General features: G+C 32.1%; 2 protein-coding genes across 2 annotated transcripts; one reads left to right on the top strand and one right to left on the bottom strand.

Annotated features, from left to right (window-relative positions):
• On the bottom strand, window positions 1-8,227 carry LOC114193196 (protein DGS1, mitochondrial). Its single transcript, XM_028082915.1, has 14 exons — window positions 7,955-8,227; window positions 7,672-7,786; window positions 7,168-7,371; window positions 6,457-6,594; window positions 6,140-6,301; window positions 4,885-5,079; window positions 3,738-3,838; window positions 2,275-2,364; window positions 1,806-1,878; window positions 1,710-1,738; window positions 1,511-1,634; window positions 1,073-1,183; window positions 448-548; window positions 1-321 (listed from the first exon to the last, which is right to left on the bottom strand). The coding sequence occupies exons 1-14, from the start codon at window positions 8,161-8,163 to the stop codon at window positions 204-206; spliced, it is 1,770 nt and encodes a 589-aa protein (XP_027938716.1). The 5' UTR covers window positions 8,164-8,227; the 3' UTR covers window positions 1-203.
• A 6,060-nt stretch (window positions 8,228-14,287) lies between these two features.
• LOC114193830 (cysteine proteinase inhibitor-like) lies at window positions 14,288-17,108 on the top strand. Its single transcript, XM_028083775.1, has 3 exons — window positions 14,288-14,516; window positions 16,054-16,268; window positions 16,851-17,108. The coding sequence occupies exons 1-2, from the start codon at window positions 14,415-14,417 to the stop codon at window positions 16,255-16,257; spliced, it is 306 nt and encodes a 101-aa protein (XP_027939576.1). The 5' UTR covers window positions 14,288-14,414; the 3' UTR covers window positions 16,258-16,268; window positions 16,851-17,108.
• Window positions 17,109-23,484: the final 6,376 nt, after the last annotated feature.

Raw genomic sequence — 23,484 nt, 5'->3', positions numbered from 1 at the left:
TTATTTAATGAACATTTATCATCCATTCAAAACATGATTTGTATTCAATAGTTAAATTTGTCAAAATCTTTTATCATACTATGGCGATAAAATGTCACCACGCATGAGGTAGATATGCATACACCCAAAACAAAATTGGATTTCAAAGTAGCCAGAGAAGCATCATTGAAAGAATTAAGAAAAAAACAGTATACTAAAATACGCTACCGGCGGCTCTGACTTGGAAGCAAACAGTCATATGTAACCATGTGTGATATCACAGAGAGCTTGTCGGAAGTTTGCAGTCCAGGGGCTGCCAAATCTACTATATCCTCACGCAAACTGTTCATAATATAATTGATTTACCAATTTTAACAATCATAGAATTCACACCCTTTTCACGTATTTCAAATCATAAATATAAGTCTGATAAACAGAAAGTGACTTGACATAAAGAGTGCCACTAACCTCTCCCACTCTCCAGAAGCTTCTGCGTGCCATTTGACAGAGTGATATAGGCGGTTCAGGCTATAGAGTGCCAATCCAAACATACATTGTGCATCTCTCTCCTGTAGATAACATGTAACGTCAACTTTTCTATCTTTCTTTTATCCATCACGTTCAAATTAACTAAGAATTCCTTTGTTATAAAGTTAAATAGAATTGATTTTGATAAAACTAATTTTAAACCATTAAACATAATTGGAACATATTCCCAAATTTCTGTCATAAATTTCATGTTAGAACGTGTCATGATGGGAGAAATATTATGGTGTTTTGCTAAACGAGCAGAAAATGAAGTTCGTGAACCCCATTCGTATCTCAAACTACTAAAATGAAGACGTTTTCTGTGGAGAAAAAATTGCACAGTGAAGAACATCTTTCATATACTGTATCATGAGTATTCTAGACTTACTCTGCCTAGGTGAATCCCGTCTCCATAATGTGTGTGTGTGAGTGGAGAGAGTTGAAACTTCATTTAGCGAGGGCTAAATAAAATCAAGAGTCGTATGTGTATGTACAAATGACGTGAAACTTCTATTCAGGAAGAACTATAGTCACATGTATGTACAAGAATCAGGAAGCTTCTTACCCGCCCTTGCTCAACATAATGTTGGTACCGCACAATCCTTTTCTTAATCTCAGCAACAAGTAACCTCCTCTGAATGCGAGCCACTCTACCTCTTCCCTCAGCTTTGGTATCCTAATTTATACAAACTTCTTTATCAATGCTAATGAATAAAGAAAACTGAATGACCAAATGCACAGTTAAGTTTTTATAGAGCCCGAAATTGCATATTCTTAAAATTGTAAGGGACCAAAATTGCACAATGTGTAATTAAATTTTTACAGGGACTAAAATTCTAACAGTATCCCAACCATACACTAAAAATGTGTCACTCCAAACAAGATCCACGCTCCAACTCATTCATACAAGTTTTCTTTAGGGTATGCAAGAACTGTAGTATTATATTTGGATTCCTATCAGCATTATCGTCATAATTTTGTGCAAATTAAAAAGGGAAAATACCTGTTTGAACCATGCACGTACTACCATGATTAGTAAAAGAGACAGAAAGAATGCAGGTAAAGCGGTCAAAACGGCGAAGTTGATTTCATTTGCCCGTAGAATCTGGTTCAGCTCTAGCATTGCCCTAACCAAAATATTATATTAAGGAATTAAAACAATGTGAATATTTACTTGAATTTGTAGATTCAAATAAACTCACGTCTCGGTATCCAGCTTGAGCTTCTGAACCTGGAATATTGAAGAATTATGTTAAAACCTTAAACAGATGTAGCATATAACGTACGAATTACAGTACCTGAATAAGTATAGCGCGAACCAACTCTCCATTCAGAAGGTTTTGAATAGGATGCATGAGTTCCTTCTCATACCTGCATTTATACTTGGAAAATTAGATCTTAGCACATGATAAACATCAATGTTACAAGAAATGAAGTTATACCAAGAACTTTACTAATAAGGATTCTAATTTAAATTCAACATTTCTTCCTATTACATGATATGGAGAGGACTACTACATATAAAATTCACTTTCTGTTTGTAATTGTCCATTGGTTCCATCAAAATCCAAGTTTAATTCTGTAAAGTTTAAAATATAGTCAATCAATATAAATTGAAAATATTTTATATGAACATCCAGGATGAACCCTGTAGGAATAATATCATAAAAAATTGCTTACAAGTAAATCTATGTATCTACTTCAAACTCAATTAGAGAAGCAACTTACTACCATTGGACCAGCATAGCTAGAGATATCCCAACTCACCTATCCATGACTATCTCAAGCATTTCCTGGTCTGAAGCATTCGCTGGGATATTCTGACCCTTTGCCTGTTCACTGAATGCCAACAACATCCTGCACGGAAATTTTTTAGAAATAGTTACTAAGAAAGCAATATCCAATCATCCATACAGCTAGCATGCTTTCAGTATCGAGTACATTACTATTGCAAGTCAAATTTAATATCAATGAATATGACGAAATGCAATTCCAGGTAGTCATAAAAAAATTAAATAATTGATAGCCCAAAGGATAGCTATCTCTAATATATCATAACTGTTGAACATGTTTTATCTCGTTGCAAATAAATCCATATTCTTCAGATGGAGATTTAGGTGGTATAAGAGGATTATATTTCTACCTATGGTACAAAAGGATGCTACAGAATATAGTAAAATATCATGGTAGATAACTGGACTACACTGAATCGTGAATATTACACGCATTCTACATTTGTTGCATAACTTTCATTAGCTGGTATATATATATATATATATATATATATATATATATTTATTTATTTATTTCTATTCCAATTAAATCTTCTACAAATATAATCAGTTCTAATTCAAGCCACAGAAGAGACTCAACACAACTCATTAAAATTTGCAAGGTCCCAACAGTTTCACAAGCAGTTACCCCACCCATAATCCTACAAACATTCCTTCACAGGCATCATAACACAGGCTGGAAAAATATACATGAATTAAACTGCACTATTCTGAAACTGAATTAAACTTTAAAAGTGGTTCAACAGAACTAAAATTAATTGTATAATGGTTTAAAAGAACTGAAATAAACTGCATCATGTTTTGAGTGAACTGAACCAAATTGAACTACCCTAAATTGCTTTTGAATTGGTAGAACTATTTAAATTGTTTGAATTATTACCAATGAGCATCTTATTTTAGAGTATATTTTGCAATCTCATAAGTCATAGTCCAGTTTAGTCCAAACAATTCTATTTAGGAACAATTCAGTTTTTCAAAAACTAAACTAATATAACCAATTCAGTTTAGTTTTCTTTTAAAAAGTTTAGTATTTTTTTTTTTAACAATTCAATTTTGAACAACCCTAATCACACATACCCAACACAGTTCACCAACTTGCATACATGCATATTCTATTATGAATGAATAATACCATGCACACACGTAATTACATATACCAGAAGCAAACCTCCATGATTCACAAGAAGCTTTTCCATACAAGTCTATACTGTCTAATAACAACAACTAATTGAATAGTGGGTTTTTGAAAGGAAGGGTTCTTCTGAATCTCCAAAAGTTTTAAAATTACTTCACATAGATTGGTGTTTACTTGATATTTTATTTACAAAATTAAATTTAAAATAAGCATATTATGATTTCGTTTTATTTGTAAAACTAAAGGTCCTATACAGGTTTAATATTAAAGAAAAAGGAGGGCAACATATTTAAAAACCAAACCTGTGTAATGAGTTAGAAGTTAATTGCACCTCTTCAAGCTCCATAATACCTTGATGTCTCTTCCTGAATGTCTCAAAAAGTTCATCCCTAATGGATAAAATCTGAAAATTAATTGCATCAGCATATATACAAAGATGTGGGACAGTGACAAAGAAGAGGCTCAAATCTCAACAGTAATTTTTATAGGGATCATTTTAAAGATTTTATGTAGTTTCAACTGTGGGTTCAGCCTAATCAAAGTACAATGAGTACTAATGGGATATTAAATAAAAGGGTTAAATATGTTTTTGGTCCTCAAGTTTCAGTGAATTTTGGAATTAGTCCCTCATCAAAACTTTATACCAATTTAGTCCTTCATCTTTCACAATGCCTGAATTTAGTCCTTTTAACCAAATTTTGTTAAGTTTATGTGACGTTTCAAGCGCATTTCATGATAATATTTAAGTTAACATTAAAACAAAAATGTGTCAAACAGTGTAAATAATTTAAATACTATCATAAAATGTGCTTGAAACGTCAGATAAACTTAACAAAATTTGGTTAAAAGGACTAAATTCACGCATTTTGAAAGATGAAAGACTAAATTGGTTAAAAGTTTTGATGAGGGACTAATTCCAAATTTCGCTGAAACTTGAGGGACCAAAAACATATTTAATCCTAAATAAAATAATTCTAGGGCTAGGCTTAACTTAAAAATATGAAACAACACTCTTTCTAGCTTTACAATATTCTAAGGGCTTCCATCTTTTTTATACTGGAATCCAACCTTGCCTGCATAAATACACTTTAGATCAGCTACTAGACAATATTAAACCTTATTTCATGCTTCCATTCTACATCAATTGTAAACCTCAATCAGTTTGGTCAACTTTTCAACAGAAATCAAGATAGGAATGAAGAGGGAAAAGACTCAAGGAAAAGAATTTTGTCCATTGCTCACGGAAAACAGACTTTTAGGAAGGCTACAAAGTTAATTCTAATTAGCAATACATTGAGATTTTAATGGGAAATGAGGTTAAGCAAATTTTATAATGCTTACTACAGCTCCTATCTCATAAGGAAATGTTAAGTTCAAGTCTCCTTTATTGAAGACGAAAAAATAGGAAAGAATAACGAAGCCCTAGTAAATCATCAAGAAGAGATGTACCGGTTGCTCTACATGATTCTTAAAAAAGCCAATTGTTGAGTTCTTAGCTTCCTGAATCCAATTATCAAGATCAGAACTCCCCACCAATCTACTATGCCGTAAGAGCCAAATCGAGCATACTGACAGACCAACTGCACCACATGTATAGTGGATCCAATATTGAGTAATTTTCGTCGGCTTTCTATGTTTGAAGACCTGAAACATATCACAACCATTAAATTGCAATTTAAAATTTTATCAATGTTACACAACAGCCCAATCAACATAAACCTACTGAGACTAGAAATGCATAAGTATTATAAAAAAAGTTTATCAATTGTTCAATTTCAGAACCTCCATGGATGACTAAATCCAACATAAATGGTAAAAAAAATAGAAGCCCTTGTAATTGACTCCAGTCAAGATAATTTTGTCCACTTCTAATAGGCATTGTTGCATTGACAAAGTCCAACGGATTGTTAAAATATAGAAAATAACATAAGAGACACCTAAAATGTTTAAGATATAATAACAAGTACCAATGCAACAGTTGTCTAATGGAAGGGTTTACTCTTCCGTTACCAACCAAAGCAAAGGGGATCACAGTACATTGTAACAAGAGAACGTTAGGTAATCCATTAATTTTAACGGACCCCATGATAGTATGGCTACTGTTTACTTCTCTCATTTTCATATAAAAATGGTTTTCTAAATGAATAGAGTACACATGCCCCATGAATCAACATATCCTTTGGGTGAAACTAATCCCCTTAGCCAATGATCATTACAGCTACCTATTCATTTAATCATGAAGGAACTATTGCCAAATAGCAAACAGAAATGACTCTTTCTAACACATAATAGCAAGCAAAGTGTTAATATCATGATTATGGTTGAAACCTTATTTTCAGGAAGGTTAAAAAATATTGTTGTTTAATATTTCATATTTTCAAGTTACTGTTTAGAACTAAGAATAAGTTGATATTCAGTTTGTGAAAAAAAGTGTATCTATTCAATTATTAGAATTCTGAACAAACAAAAAAAAAGTCATCTCTGTGGTTAGACTTTGTTTATAGAAGTATATAAATTAAAAAGTATTAACAAATCTATTTTTACACAGAACTTCGTAATTTTTTGTTAGAAAATAAAAAAGAATGCTGAACAGTAAGGCACAGAAGCAGTGCTACGATACTGCTCACCAGAAAATCAAAAGAAAAATGCTAGTGCTAATACAGTGAGCTGCGGGAAGTTGAATAATTAAGATAGAAGATCTTACAAGAAGAGATATGTATGCGTCCAGCTTGTCTAAATTTTGATAAATTGAATTGATAGCATTTCTTATTTCACATTCTGTCCACTGAGATCCTTCCTGATGTATTTTTGGCACCTTCTCAAATAGCAGAGGGATTGAATAGGTCCCGTCAACAGAAGAATCACTCTGAATATGCACATAAGGTAAACTTTTTAGCAATGTTAAGCTGCAAACACGCTCCAGTTTTGCATTAAAAAATCACGGCTCATAGTAATAAGGGTTAAGAGTAACATAAAAACAGAGGGAAAAAGGCCAAAATGCACAACTTTATCTATATATACCTCACGCACTGCATGTAGATGCCCAATTGAAGCTTCTATTGTAGAAAACAAATCACTAATTGTAACTAACAACGATGGCAGCTCTGTCTCTGGATTTGCCACTAAATCCTCTCCAACTTTGTCAACTTCCATATAAACCTGAGCACGAAGTTTCAAATTTGAAGTAATATCAGAGAATTGATAGCATATTGGCCTTTAACAAAGTGAAGTTGATAGAGCAATTCTTCATATTTATAATTTTCTATTTCTATAGGTGAATTCAAAAGTGTTTCATGGGTTGCCAGAGGAACTGAGTCCCAAATCTACATGTAAACAATTTGTTTATATCCTCACTGAACTATCCTGTGAAACCTATCCTCATAATCCCTCCCAAGGCCTATATAAAAGTTCCCCTAAAGACATCAATAACAGTGCCACAGCCAGGAAAAGGTAGGGGAAGTGCCCAAAAACAAAACTAACCCAATTCAGTAAAAAGCAGCAGCTGCTACAAAAACACGAAAGATACAGCATCACCTTCATAATCATTCAGTCATTGCAAACTTTCTCTTCTACAAATATGAAGATTAATAACTCCAATGTGACAGAATCATGCAGCAACATAAAAGTATCCACTATTAAGCGAGCTTGACAACAAGTAAATTATATTCATTCTAGTCATGAAAGACTATTGTAATTCAAACATTAGGAGACAATAAATCAGACAAAGCAAACCTGAGCTAAAAATGTGGCAAGTGAATATCTTAAGCTACTCAAAACAGCTACTCTCTCGTCAATAAAATCAGACGCAGATTGGCACAGACTCCGTGAAGACGAATCCTGAGCAGTGAATCCACGCAACAACTTGATTGTTTCATCAACAAAAGCCCTTGGACCCCTCTCAAAAATCATGAAACGTGCCTTCTCGGAATCTGACCTCTGAAATTTTAAACAAATAAGCAATATAGCTATTTCCAGAATGGACACAGCTTGAGCTAAAGACATGTTTGGATAATTTTTTCATGAATACCTGTAAAAAATAAAACTAAAAAAGAAAAATGAACTGTTTCATTACAAGTTAAAGTTAGTTTATAAGTAAGCTTATTTTCAATCTATACATTAGTTAAAATTGGCATATGTAGTAACTTGTTTAGATTCCTTTTTCTTCTTAATTTTTTTAAGAAATTTTTTACAATACACATTAAAAAGCCAAAATGACAAGATATTTAAAGACAGAACCTTAGCTCTGAACTGCCAGAACTGGAGATTCTTTTGAACGCTATGCAAATTCATCAAAACACGCTCCAATATACCCTCCACAATACCATGCACTCTCGATCTCTTGGTAATGAGCCTGCAAGGGAACACAGCACCAAACATCAAAAACCCTAATAAGCATTCGTTCTATCCACGTAGAAATAGAAAGAGAGCTGAGAATAAAATGAGAATGATATTTAAAGACGAAAGAATATTCATCGATTAATGATTGATTTTGTAGAAGTGAAAAGGAAAATGAGCGTACAGGGGAGAGTCGAACGAAGAGGAGGGTAGCGGAAGAGGAAGACATTCCCGACGCGGGGTTGATCTGAAGGGGATAGCGAAAATGGAGAAAAAGTTTTTGGGGAAGAAGGGATAGAGAGCGTGGATTCGGTTTCGAAGATAATGAGAATAAAATTGTGAAAGAAATCTTGTGTTTTCCGTGGATTCGGTTTCCGATGGTGGAACCGCCATGAGAACCGCTGCTCCAAGCTTCGCGCTGCTCAAAGAAACTTTTCCAACACCTTTTTGACTATGTAGTAGTTTTTTTTTTTTTATTAAATTAAAGTAAACTTGGTTCGATCATGGAGCAGCCAGTCCCCAATCGGTTGTCGAAGTGAGTCAAAGCTCGTTATTAGTTGAACTAGAAATGGTTGAGTTAAAAATGGTTAGCTTGATTTATTTTTGTAATTTATTATATTGTATTATATATATATATACATATATTAATAATTGATTAACTTAACATTTTAATAGTAATGAAATAAAAAATGTTTATCTAATTTTTTAAGTATTACCGTCATGAGTTTGCTTACAAGTTAAAAAAAAAAAAAACTATTTTTTTTCGTAAGATAGTTGGTTTGAAAAACAAAAAACTCAAATAAGATCTCACTAGTTATATTTTATGTGTCACAAATTTTACTATAAGTTAACAAAATCAATCTTGATCGGTAGCACTAGGTAGACTGACTTTAAGAAAGAAAATAGGTCAAACTAGATAGGCAAATAAGTAGGGCACAAAGAACACATTAGTGAGGAACTGCGTAATATTTTTCATCAAATTTTTAAAAATTTATTTATCAATCTTTTTTTGTCATCAAATGGATATACTTCTTATGTAACACGCATTTACTAACAAGTCACAAAAACAACCCTTACTTTTTGCACAAGCTAGCTGACTAGAAAAAAAAAAGTCAATCAAGATCTCCATCTAAGTGGGACACAATGAACAAATATGTGGAGAGTTGCTTGTTACTTTTCGTACAATTTTTTAAAATTTACTAAACAATCTTTTTTGTTTTCGTTCTAAGTGGATGTACTTCTTAAATACCACAAATTTCATTATAAGTTACAAAAATCAACCCTTATTTCTTGCATAGGTGAATGCCTTGAAGAAAAAAATAGGGCAAACTAGATAGGCAAATAAGTGAGGCACAGATAACAAATGTATTACTTTTCGTACAATTTATTAAAATTTATTGACCAATCTTTTTTGTCATCCAATGGATGTACTTTTTATGAAGCACGAATTTGCTTACAAGTCACAAAAAACACCCTTATGTTTTTCACAAGGTGGCTGGTTTGAAAAAAAAAAGTCAAATAAAATCTCAATCTAAGTGGGACATAATGAACAAATATGTGGGAAGTTGCTTGTTACTTTTCGTACAATTTCTTAAAATTTACTAATCAATCTTTTTTTTTCGTCCAATGGGATGTCTTTCTTATGTACCACGAATTTTATTATTAGTTACAAAAATTAACCCTTATTTCTTGCACTAGGTGGCTGACTTGAATAAAGAAAAGGGACAAACTAGATAGACAAACAAGCGGGCACAAAGAACAAATGCGTAATACGTTTCCTACAATTTATTAAAATTTACTGATCAATCATTTTTTGTCATCAAATGGATGTACTTCTTATATACCACGCATTTACTTACAAGTCATAAAAACAACCTTATTTTTTTCACAAGGTCGCTGACTAGAAAAAAAATATCTCAATCTAAGTAGGACACAATGAATAAATATGTGGGAAGTTGTTGTTTACTTTTGGTACAATTTTTTAAAATTTACTAATCAATCTTTTTTTTTGTCTAAGTGGATATATTTCTTATCTACCACGAATTTCATTACAAGTTACAAAAATTAACCTTTATTTCTTGCACTAGGTGACTAACTTGAAGAAAAAAAAAAGGTCAAACTAGATAGACAAAAGAGTAAGCACAAAGAGCAAATGCGTAATACTTTTCGTACAATTTATTAAGATTTATTGATCAATCTTTTTTTGTCATCTAATGAATGTACTCCTTATAAACCACGAATTTTCTTACAAGTCAAAAAAAACAACCCTTATGTTTTTCACAAGGTGGCTGGCTTGAAAAACAAAAGTCAAATAAGATCTAAATCTAAGTGGGGCATAATGAACAAATATATTGGGAGTTGCTTGTTACTTTTCGTACAATTTTTTAAAATTTACCAATCAATCTTTTTGTTTTTCGTCCAATGGGATGTATTTTTTATGTACCATAAAATTCATTATTAGTTAAAAAAATTTATCCTTATTTCTTGCACTAGGTGGCTAGCTTGAAAGAGAAAATAGGCCAAACTAGATTGGCAAACAAGTGGGGCACAAAGAACGAATGCTTATTACTTTCGTACAATTTATTGATCAATCAGTTATTGTTATCAAATGGATGTACTTTGTATGTACCACGCATTTACTTACAAGTCACAAAAATAACCCTTATGTTTTTCACAAGGTGGCTGACTTGAAAAAAAAAAGTCAAATAAGATCTCAATCGAAGTGGGGCATAATGAACAAATATGTGGGGAGTTGCTTGTTACTTTTCGTAATATTTCTTAAAATTTACTAATCAATCTTTTTTTTTCGTCCATGTCTTTCTTATGTACCACTAATTTTATTATTAGTTAAAAAAATTAACCCTTATTTCTTGAGATAGGTGGCTGGCTTGAATAAAAAAAGGGCCAAACTCGATAGACAAACAAGTGGGCACAAAGAACAAATGCGTAATACTTTTCGTACAATTTATTAAAATTTACTGATCAATCATTTTTTGTCATCAAATGGATGTACTTGTTATATACCACGCATTTACTTACAAGTCATAAAAACAACCCTTATTTTTTGCACAAGGTGGCTGGCTAGAAAAAAAAAAACAAGTCAATCAAGATCTCAATCTAAGTAGGGAACAATGAATAAATATGTTGAGTGTTGCTTGTTACTTTTGGTACAATTTTTTAAAATTTACTAATAATTTTTTTTTTCGTTCAATTGGATGTATTTCTTATGTACCATGAATTTCATTATTAGTTAAAAAAATCTATCCTTATTTCTTGCACTAGGTGGCTGACTTGAAGAAAAAAATGGCCAAACTAGATAGGCAAATAAGTGGGGCACAAAGAACAAATATGTATTACATTTCATCCTATTTATTAAGATTTACTGATCAATCTTTTTTTGTTATCTAATGGATGTACTTCTTATGAACCACGAATTTGCTTGCAAGTCACAAAAATAACCGTTATGTTTTTCATAAGATGGCTGGCTTTAAAAGAAAAAATAAGTCAAATAAGATATCAATCTAAGTGGGGCATAACGAACAAATATATTGGGAGTTGTTTGTTACTTTTCATACAATTTTTTAAAATTTACTAATCAAACTTTTTTCTCGTCCAATGGGTTGTATTTCTTATGTACCACGAAATTCATTATTAGTTAAAAAATTATACTCTTATTTCTTGCAGTAGGTGGCTGGCGTGAAGAAAAAGATAGGCCAAAATAGATAGACAAACAAGTGGGGCACAAAGAACGAATGCTTATTACTTTTTGTACATTTTATTAAAATTTATTAATCAATAAGTTTTTGTCATCAAATGGATGTACTTCGTATGTACCACGCATTTACTTACAAGTCACAAAAACAACCCTTATGTTTTTTCACAAGGTGGCTGGCTTGAAAAAGAAAAGTCTAATAAGATCTCAATCTAAGTAGGACATAATGAACAAATATATTGAGAGTGTTTTGTTATTTTTCGTACAATCTTTTTTTTTGTCCAATGGGATGTATTTCTTATGTACCACGAAATTCATTATTAGTTAAAAAATCTACCCTTATCTCTTGCACTAGGTGGCTGGCTTGAAGAAAAAAAAAATAGGCCAAACTAGATAGGCAAATAAGTGGGGCACAAAGAACAAATGCGTATTACTTTTCGTACAATTTATTAAGATTTATTGATAAATCTTTTTTTGTCATTCAATGGGTGTACTTCTTATGAACCACGAAGTTGGTAGTCACAAAAACAACTGTTTTTTACAAGGTGACTAACTTGAAAAAAATAAGTCAAATAAGATCTCAATCTAAGTAGGGCATAATGAACAAATATATTGGGAGTTGCTTGTTACTTTTCGTACAATTTTTTAAAATTTACCAATCAATCTTTTTTTTGTCCAATGGGATGTATTTCTTATGTACCACAAAATTTATTATTAGTTAAAAAAATCTATCCTTATTTTTTGCACTAGGTGGTTGGCTTGAAGAAAAAAGTAGGTCAAACTAGATAGGAAAACAAGTGGGGCACAAAGAACGAATGCTTATTACTTTTCATACAATTTATTAAAATTTAGTTATCAATCAGTTTTTGTCATCAAATAGATGTATTTCTTATGTACCACACATTTACTTACAACTCACAAAAACAACCCTTATGTTTTTTCCAAGGTGGCTGGCTTGAAAAAAGAAAAAGATCTCAATCTAAGTGGGGGCATAGTGAATAAATATGTGAGGAGTTGCTTGTTACTATTCATACAATTTCTTATAATTTACTAATCAATCTTGAATTTTATTATTAGTTACAAAAATTAACCCTTATTTCTTACACTAGGTGGATGGCTTGAATAAAAAAAAGACCAAACTAGATAGACAAACAGGTGGGTACAAAGAACAAATGTGTATTACTTTTCGTTCAATTTATTAAAATTTACTTATCAATCTTTTTTGTCATCAAATGAATGTACTTCTTGTGTACTACAAATTTGAATTTGCTTACAAGTCACAAAAACAACCATTATGTTTTTCACAAGGTGGCTGGCTTGAAAAAAAAATCAATTAAAATCTCAATCTAAGTGGGGTATAATGAACAAATAGGTAGAAAGTTGCGTGTTATTTTTCATACAATTTTTTAAAATTTACTAATCAATTTTTTTTTCGTCTAATGGGATGTACTTCTTATGTACCACGAATTTGATTACAAGTTACACAAATTAACCCTTATTGCTTGCACTAGGTTACTGACTTGAATGAAAAAAAAAAGGTCAAATCAGATATCAATCTAAGTGGAGAACAAATAATGAACCAATGAGTGAGAAACTCATATTACTTTGTGTACAATATTTTAAACTTACTAATCAATCTTTTGTTTGTTATCCATTAAGATGTACTTCTTATGTATAAATTTAAATAATTATATTTTATTTAATAATTGAATATAAGAATTATATTCAATTTATAATTAAATATATAAAAAATTAAATTTTGTGTCAATTTGAAAGGGAAAATTTGTTTCACTTTAACAAAAATTGAGACTAAATTAAACAAAAATAACGAATATAAGGACTAAATTGAACAAAAATAACGAATATTGGGACTAAATTGAACAAAAATAAATAATATAACCACAAATTGACGCGTGGCACAATTTTTTTAAATTAAAAGAATTTTTAAAAAAATTAAAAATTAAAAAAAATTAAAAAAACCAGGAGCTGACACGTTGCATGTATTGTTCAAAAATATTAACTATTTAAACACTGTTATTTAAAAAGACTAAATTAACTAAAATTTGACGAAAACGTAGACCTAATTAAACACAAAACGAAGATGATGACCAAATTGAATAAAAATAACGAAAATAGAAACCAAATATATATTTAAACCTAAATAATATTATAAAAATAAATAAAATAACTTTTCATCCATTAGTTTATTTCTCATCAAACAATATCTGTTTCCATTCAATTTTTTCTCACCAATTAATATTTCTTTCCCCTACTTTCTTACATTTTTTTTCTTTCACACTCTCTTTTTTTCATTTTGACCATACTAATCATAGGTTTTATGTAACTATTGAATAATTTGATCGTTTTATTGGTCAACAAATAGTAATTTTTTTTTATAAAAATCATTTAAAAGTATAAGAGACTGTATTTTTTTTTTATCCTATCAAGCAAAACCTCTTTTAATTCTTCAACTATTTTTAAGACACTGTTTACTATTTTTTTCTTAAGAAAATTAAAATTTAAAAGCTAAAATACAAGCACTCAATAGTTTCTTCTTAATGTTCTTAATGCTTATAGGCTAAAGTTTTAGTTTTGTTGGTCATGCACACGAAAGAAAATTAGATAATTTAACGCTCGCTTTTTTTTCACACAACCAGTTGATAACTCTTTTTAACACTAAAATATTAAAGTAAGATATTTAACTAATACATAAATTACATTTTTTTAACAACAAATTGATAAGAACAGTTATAAAAGTAGTTTTACGAAAAAACAAAATGGTAATATTATCAGACACGTATTCAATTTTTCTTAGGCGAAAATATTGACTTATAAAAAACCTTGTTCTGCAACCATGTATATATAAGAGTGATCGCAGAAACAGCGTAGTGAGAAGAAGAAGAAGAAGAGAAAGCAAAAAAGAAAAAGAAAAATGGCAACTTTAGGTGGCCTTACTGATATCGTTGGAGCTGAGAACAGCATCGATATCCAGAGTCTCGCTCGCTTTGCCGTTGATGACTACAACAAAAACCAGGTTTTCTTTTCTTCCTTTTAAGTCAACTTCGATTATTACCAAATCTTATATATGTTTTATGCTCTAATTTGGTACAAGATAATCAAAGTGGTGTTTGATTCCTCGTACCTCTGATCATCCCCTTCTTGGATTATGTCTGTCAGTTTTAGTGGTATTTAACACACAGAAACTTCTTACGGTTGTTGGTGTGTGACCATAATCTTGTTGAATATTCAAAATCTAAAATTTTTTATGTTTGGAAAGACAAGGTAGAAGTGGATCCTACTTTTAAGAAATTTCAGATGTTCTAGAAGAGATTGGACTTGGGATTCCATCAAGTTTTGTGTTTTTTAATATATACAAGTTGAAATTTTGTACCATACTATAAGCCATGACAGTTTTTAAGACAAACTTGTATTGACTAACGTTAAAAATAGGTATAAATACACATTTGGTACCCAAACTTTTTCGAAAAATTCAATTTGGTACCCGAATTTTAGGAATGTTCAATTTGGTACCCAATTTTCTAAAAAGATTCAATTTGGTCATCTCCGTTAAGTTGGAGTTAACACCGTGTCCGTACAGGACACGTGTCAAGCCATGAAATTTTTACTTTTTTTTTTAATTTTTTTTTCAAAAAATTTAAAAGCTATCACGTGTCAGTTTATCATTGTGTCACGTGGTAGCTTACAATCATGACATGTGGCAGTGTAATAGTTGTTTTCAATTTAGTACCCTAATTTAAATTTTTGGTTCAATTTAGTACCCAAATTTTTTAAAATGATCCAATTTCGTCCTTTCCTATTTGAGACCAAATTAGTAAATAAGCTTAATTATATCTTATATAAAGTTAAAATAATTGTTTTGAATTTATACATCAAATTACTACACCTAAATATTCAAATTATGTTATTTTTTACAAGTGTAAAAAATTTTATGTATAAAAAATTACAAAGGTTAAAATGTAAAAAATAAAATAATTTAAGTATTTAGGTGAAATGATTTGATGTATATATTAGAAAAAGTTATTGTAACATGTATATATTGGTTGTAATTAAGTTTATTTACTAATTTGGTCTCAAATGGAAGATGACAAAATTGGATGATTTTAAAAAATTGGGGTACTAAATTGAACCAAAAATTTAAATTGGGGTACTAAATTGAAAACAACTATTACATTGCCACGTGTCATGATTGTAAGCTGCCACATGGCACAATGATAAACTGACACGTGGCAGTTTTTTAAATTTTTTGAAAAAAAATAACTTTTTTTCAAAAAAAAATAACTTTTTTTCAAAAAAAAAATAAAAAAAAAATTTCATGGCTTGACACGTGTCCTGTACGGACACGGTGTTAACTCCAACTTAACGGAGAAGACCAAATTGAATCTCTTTAAAAAATTGGAGCACTAAATTGAACAAACCAAAAGTTTAGGTACCAAATTGAACTTTTCGAAAAAATTTGGGTACCAAATGTGTATTTATACCTTAAAAATACAACATTAATATTTTCAAGTTGCTTGCGTTTTATGGTGTTTAATTGGAGATGCAAAAAGCAGAATGCAGTTTTGGAGTTTGTGAGAGTGATCAGTGCAAAGCAACAAGTGGTTGCAGGGATCTTATACTACATAACATTGGAGGCAAAAGATGGTGAAACAGAAAAGGTTTACGAAACAAAGGTGTTGGAGAAAGCATGGCTGAACTTGAAGGAGGTGGAGGAATTCAAACCAGTAGCTCTTAACACTGTTTCAGATTTGGTGTAGCACTTGGCCAGGTATAGCTACTATTTTACCCGAGGATAATGATATTATGATTATCATTTTTTACTTTTATTCTTTATTTATTGATGTAAATTAGTATGAGTCATTGATTAATGTATCACTATTATTACAAAAAAAAAATCAATTTTTATACAGACAAAATTCGTATGTAAAGTCCTAAATCCGTATGTAATTGAATAATTCTGACGAATTACATACGAGAAAGATGCCGTATGTAAAATAGGCGTCGGTAATTTTACATATGAATTTTACATATGGAAATATGGATAGTTATTAGTTTGTTGTTACATACGAAAAAAATTCGTATGTAAAACTTAATTTATATATGGATTATATTCCGTATATAATTATCCGTAGAATTTCTATTTTTTTTGTAGTGTATTTTTTCTTTGAAAGAATTAATGATTCACATTAAATTATGTCAGAAAATAAAAGATGAGAACAAAACGATAGAAGTCAAAGTATAATTTTTCTTTACTCAATTGTTATAAGCACTATTTTAGTTTCTTGAACTTTGTTATGCCAAGTTTTGTTGTATGTTGGATTTGTTGAATCTGTCTTTCATGTTTTTTCAGGTTACAGAAAATTGCATGTTCTTGGCTTGGCCACAAGATTGTCCATATGAATTTAATAAATGTGGCTGTTGATCTTCAAAAGGGTGTGCGTGTTAAGGAATCCTATTTCAGCATTACTACTACAAATGGAAGTTATTATTGATTATATTATGTATTTGCGTGTGTGTTATATATCAAATGATTATATAGATTAAAGTTTGTTCCTACAATAATAATAACGTTATCATGAGAATGATTTAATTACTGATTATGTATTTATGTTTGTTTTGTATAAAATAATTATAGTTATATATATATATATATATATATATATATATATATAACAATAAATATGTTATTTGTTAAAATAACCTCATTTCTCTCGAGTATGTAAACCTAAGAGTTGTAAATAAGTTTCAAATGTATTATTATGAAGAGATTTTTTAATTCATTTCAAATGAGGAAAATGTTTTTATAGTTATAAGTTAACACTTTTTTTTCTTTTTCACTTTAATTTAACAATTGATTATTAGTTTAAATATAAACCAACCCCTTGCGAATGATTTCATGTATTTGTTTTAGTTTTATTGTTAAAAAACTTTTAAACAATTCAAATAATACATCAAAACATAAAACTAATTTCCTACGAGCAGTCATTAAAACAATATATTTTCAAAATACTCATCTCCGACCCCTTTTTTTATAAAACCTGGTCAACTACATACTTATTAAGATTTAAGAAAAAAAAGGTTATTTTAGTTGGTAACGTTAAATATGTCTCAAAATTTATATTTTCTATACTCTAAATGATTAGAATTCCCAAAAATAATATTGTGTCTTTAATTTTCCCAAATAAATTACAACAATTCTAGCTGATAAAATATTGTATTCATTACGATAATGATATTATTTTAAATAAATTATTTCACTAACACAAAAAAGGCCTTTAACGTCACTCCAATAACGTCTGCCTAAAAAAAGCCCAACGTTAAAAATGCGCGGTGACATTTTTGTAAATAATGAGACATTTTTAACGTCTGCCCGCTCCACGTCAGACGTTACTTAACGTCTGTTCAAAAACGCCCCGACGTCACTCAAAAAAGGACGTCGGCCCCCAGCTCGACAGACGTCAAGGGACGTCGGACCAGCGTGCGCCAGACGTCACTTAACGTCGGCCCCCCCCACCCCCGATGTTACTTAACGTCGGGCATAACACCCCCGACGTTAAGTTTTGCTTTATCTCTGCGCGAAACGCAGAACCCTCGCGCTGTTCATCGTTTTCGCGAGAGTTCCCGCCGGCGACGCCATTTCCGACCCCCTCCAGGTGAGTTTCGAAAGGTTTTGGCCATCAAACTTGTTGGGGTTTAATTATGGGTTGATTTTACGCGTTTTGAACCGATTATTTTCCGTTTTCATCCCCATTTGCAGCGTTTTGAGATTCGTCCCACTTGCTCTTCGTTCCCATTTGGCCAGCAGTGTGCGGAGACCCTAGACTTCCTCTCAAAGTTCGTCTTTCAATTAGAGGAGGTTAGTTTTTCATTGTATGTATATATTTGTTCATTGTATGTATAAAATTACTTGTATTAATTTATAAATGTCATTATAGTTTTAGTCTTAGACTATTTTTTTGTTAATTTTTTTGGCCTATTTTTATATTTTATTTAAAATTTTATAATAATATTTGTAAAATTAGTAAATAAAATTATATTTATTATTAGATATATGCATTTTAAATAATTCTCATTGCATTTTATTTTTGAATATTATTATTAGATATTATAGTATACAGTGAGCGAAACTTAGTTCCCGTTTGAGATTTAATACAAATGATTAAATTTTTAATCGTTTGTATTAAATCTTGAATTGTCCGATTGGACAGTTTGAAAAAATTATTTTTCATAATTTGCTACAATGTGTACATTGAGGTTTACGCATAAATTTCATAAAATTTCGATTGAGGCTAATTTGTGTTGTTCTCTGGATGCATACTTGATTGTGATCATGATTAATCACTTTCATTTCGTGTACTTCAGAGACCAATGCGAAATGCTGTCGAAATTTTGTGAAATTTATGATGTTTGACTTATTTGTACATGTGTTAGCAAATTATGAAAAATAATTTTTTCGAATGGGTAGGGCCTCACCTTGTGAGAGTTAAAAGTTTGAGATTGATTGAGTTTTTTACGAACATATAGTATGGATCGAAGCTGGATGAATGAGCGTCACATAAGTGAAGAGTATGAAAAGGGGGTTTCTGAGTTTTTGCAATATGTTCAAGAACGCGCAATCTCAAGTAACGGGACATATTTTTGTCCTTGTGTTCGTTGTCTTAATCAAATACGTCATGACTTAGGAACAATGCGTGATCATCTATTCATCTTTGGTATAATGAGAAGTTATACACTTTGGACTTGGCATGGAGAAGTATTAGACAAGCCTACAACGTCACGAGGAACAGATTATGTAGATGACTGGATGAATGATCATTTAGAAGATATGGTACGTGATGTTGGGGAGGAGAATTTTGGAAAAGTTCATTTATATGATTCTCTTAAGTCCGATTCAGAGGAACAATTGTACCCAGGATGCACTAACTTTACGCGACTGTCAGCAACTTTGAAATTATTCAGTTTAAAAGCAAGGCATGGATGGACGGATACAAGTTTCACAGAATTGTTGGAGTTGTTAAAGGAGATGCTTCCAGAAAATAACACGTTACCTATCCGTAATTACGAAGCGAAGAAAGTTTTATGTCCAATGGGTTTGGAATATCAAAAGATACATGCATGCCCAAATGATTGTGTTTTATACAGAGACGAGTTTGCTTCACTGAAGGCGTGTCCAACATGTGGTTTATCGCGGTTTAAAAAGAAAATTGATGGAAATAGTGGCGATGAAGACAAAGATGGTCCACCTGCTAAGGTGATGTGGTACCTTCCTATAATTCCTAGATTCAAACGACTATTTTCCATTAAAGAAGATGCAAAAAACCTGAAATGGCACGTTGATGGAAGAAAGTGTGATAATCTTCTTCGACACCCAGCTGATTCTCCACAATGGAAGAAGATTGATGAAACATATCCAGAATTTGGTGCTGAGCCAAGAAACTTAAGACTTGGACTTGCTACAGATGGTATGAATCCTTATGGGAACTTAAGTAGCAAACATAGTTCGTGGCCAGTTTTGCTGATGATTTACAATTTATCTCCTTTGTTGTGCATGAAGAGGAAATATATGATGTTGTCTATGATGATATCGGGTCCTAGACAACCTGGAAATGACATTGATGTGTACCTAAAGCCGTTGATCGATGATTTGAAACTATTATGGGAAGAAGGTGTCGATGTGTATGATTCATATTCTGAAGAATTGTTTTGTTTGCGTGCAATGTTGTTTTGCACCATAAATGATTTTCCAGCATATGGAAACTTGAGCGGTTACAGTGTTAAAGGTCATTTTGCATGTCCCATTTGTGAAAAAAACACGAGTTATATTCAATTGAAGCACGGTCAGAAAACTGTGTATACAAGACATCGAAAGTTTCTTCCTCGAAATCATCCTTATCGTAGAATGAAAAAAGCATTTAATGGAAGTCCTGAGGATGAAGTTGTAGCGAGACCCCGCAATGGTGAAGAAATATACAACCAAGTGGAAAACATTGACATTGTGTTTGGGAAACATCCAAAGAAAAAGACCACGGAAAAAAGCATTTGGAAGAAACGATCAATCTTCTTTAATCTTCCATATTGGTGTAAACTTGATGTACGACATTGTATAGACGTGATGCACGTTGAAAAAAATGTATGTGATAGCGTCATCGGGACTTTACTAAATGTAAAAGGAAAGACTAAAGATGGAGTTAAAGCACGACAAGATTTGGCTGAAATGGGCATCCGTTCTAAGTTACATGCACAATCAATTGGAAGACGAACCTACCTGCCTCCAGCTTGTCACACTCTTTCTAGAAAAGAGAAGCAAATTTTTTGTGAGTGTTTAAGAAGTGTGAAGGTTCCCCAAGGTTACTCTTCAAATATTAGTAGCCTTGTTTCTATGCAAGATTTAAAGTTAGTCGGTTTAAAGTCTCACGATTGTCATGTGTTGATGCAACAACTTTTACCAGTAGCTTTTCGAGCCATCTTACCTACTTCTGTCAGAGGTATTCTAACACGTTTGTGTATGTTCTTCAATGCCATATGCAAGAAAGTTATTGACCCTCGAGTGTTAGACGATTTGGAAAATGAGGCCATTAGACTATTGTGTCAATTGGAAATGTATTTTCCACCTTCATTTTTCGATATCATGGTTCATTTGATAGTTCATCTTGTGAGGGAAATTCGATTATGTGGGCCAGTTTTCTTGAGATGGATGTACCCAGTGGAAAGATACATGAAGATCTTAAAGGGATATGTCAAGAATCAGTATCGACCAGAAGCTTCTATTATAGAGCGGTACATTGCAGAAGAAGCCATTGAATTCTGCTCAAGTTATATGCCAAGTTGTGAACCAATTGGAGTTCCTAAGACTAGACATGAAGGTAAATGTGAAGGTAAGGGTGTGCGTGGAGTGAAGATTCAAAGTGTTAGTAGAAAATTAGTTGATCAAGCCCATTTGTACATCTTAAACAACACTGTAGAGGTCATTCCTTACATAACGCAACACATTGATGAAACGAAATCAGCACATCCACGAATGAGTGAAAAATGGGCACTTAATGAACATAACAAAACATTCTTATCATGGTTTAAGAAAAAGGTTTACGCGACTCCAAATGTTTCTGAAACTCTATTGAGGCTAGCTCGTGGACCGAACAATGATGTCATTACATATGGCGGGTACTACATAAACAATCATTGTTTTTATTCAAAGATGGAAGATGACAAAAGTAGAGTTCAAAATAGTGGGGTTACACTTCAAGCTGAATCTGTACATTTTGCCAGTTCTAAGGACAAGAATCCAGTTACAGCATCCATGAGTTACTTTGGAATAATACACGAAATATGGGAAGTTGATTATGTGACTTTTAGAGTGCCAGTTTTCAAGTGTAAATGGGTTGATAGTAATTCGGGTGTTAGCACAAATGACTTTGGCTTTACTTTGGTGGATCTTAACAAGATGAGTGATACAAATGAACCATTTATTATGGCTAGTCAAGCAAGACAAATTTTTTATGTCATTGATCCAGCCAATCAGAAATTGTCAGTTGTATTGGAAGGAAGAAACATGCACGTAAATGATGATGAAGATTGTCTAGACATACTTGAGACAACGTCTTTCTCATCAAGAACCATTCAAGACAAAGTTGATGATGTAACTGATGACATCCATGCTATTCGAAGTGATCACAATGAAGGTATATGGGAGAACACAATTTCTTGATAGGTGTTTATTTAATAATATTGTCACATTTACTTTTTTTTTTATTTTTCTTCCTGTTTTAATATAATAGAGGTTAATTGAGTATATTTTCATTGTTAACATTTCCTAATGATTTGTTTCAGGTATGACAAGCTCCGGATCAGACCAGGAGGGACCTGGTAGATCTGTGACTCGGTTGCCGGATGTCACAAACCGACGAGAGAGGATGCCGGTCCACATTGATCCTCGATCGGGTGAACCCAGTGGCCCTTGGGAAAAAAAGTACCGTAGCTACATAGGAATGTTGGCCAAAACGAAAGTTTCTATTGCAATTGCATGTTGGGATGACATCGCGGAGGTCGAGAAGAACCTTCTATGGCAGGATCTTGTGGTATGTTTACTTAAACCAACTATAGTATTTTTTTATGTTACTGTTAACATAACATATTTTATGTTTTAAACAGCACAAATTTGAGATTACTCCGAACACTGAGCGAATTAGAAAGAAAGTCTTATCTCACATAGCCACCAGATGGAGGGACTTCAAGGCAAGGCTCACACGTTTATATGTGTTTGGAGATAGACAACATGACACTCCTTGTGAGAAGTACAAAATCTCGGAGGAGGAGTGGATGCAATTTCGTGCATGTAGAGAGTCTGGAGACTGGCAGGTTTGTTTGTTAAATTTGTTTATAGTGACACTAGTCATACATTTCTGTATTCAAACTATTAAATAATGTTATGTGTGGCAGGAAAAAAGGACAGCAGCCCAACAAAGACAAAGGCTTAATGATACACCACATGTACTTTCTCGAGGTGGTTATGCATTATTGGAGAAAAAATTGAAAAAGTCGCGTGCACAGACTCTGGGACTTGAGTCCCCTGACCTAGTGGATGCAATTCCTAGGTACGAGATGTGGAAGGCTGCTCGGACTAAGTCCGATGGGCAAATGACATCACAATCAGCTCAAATCATATCTCAAAAAATAGTAAGTACAAATCTTATTTGACTATCATAGTTCATATGTTTCTCATTTTGATTAAACTTTCTTTTGTGGTGTAGGATGAATTAATTGAGCAAGAGACTCAGGGTTCGTTTGTTGGCCATGGTCGGGACGATATACTCACAACGGCAATTGGAAGGCCAGAGCACCCAGGACGTGTGCGTGGTGTTGGAGGTGCCATTGGTCTTCGAGATTACTTTGGTCCTCCACAAAGAAGTAATGAATCGTTGAGTCAAGAGGCCTTGAGGAAGATGGAGCAACAAATGGAGGAAAGATTCAACCAACGCATGGGAATT

Source organism: Vigna unguiculata, chromosome 8 (assembly GCF_004118075.2).
Source record: "Vigna unguiculata cultivar IT97K-499-35 chromosome 8, ASM411807v1, whole genome shotgun sequence".
NCBI lineage: Eukaryota > Viridiplantae > Streptophyta > Magnoliopsida > Fabales > Fabaceae > Vigna > Vigna unguiculata.
Note: the sequence above shows the minus strand (reverse complement) of the source record. Positions and strands in the feature narration are given on the sequence as shown.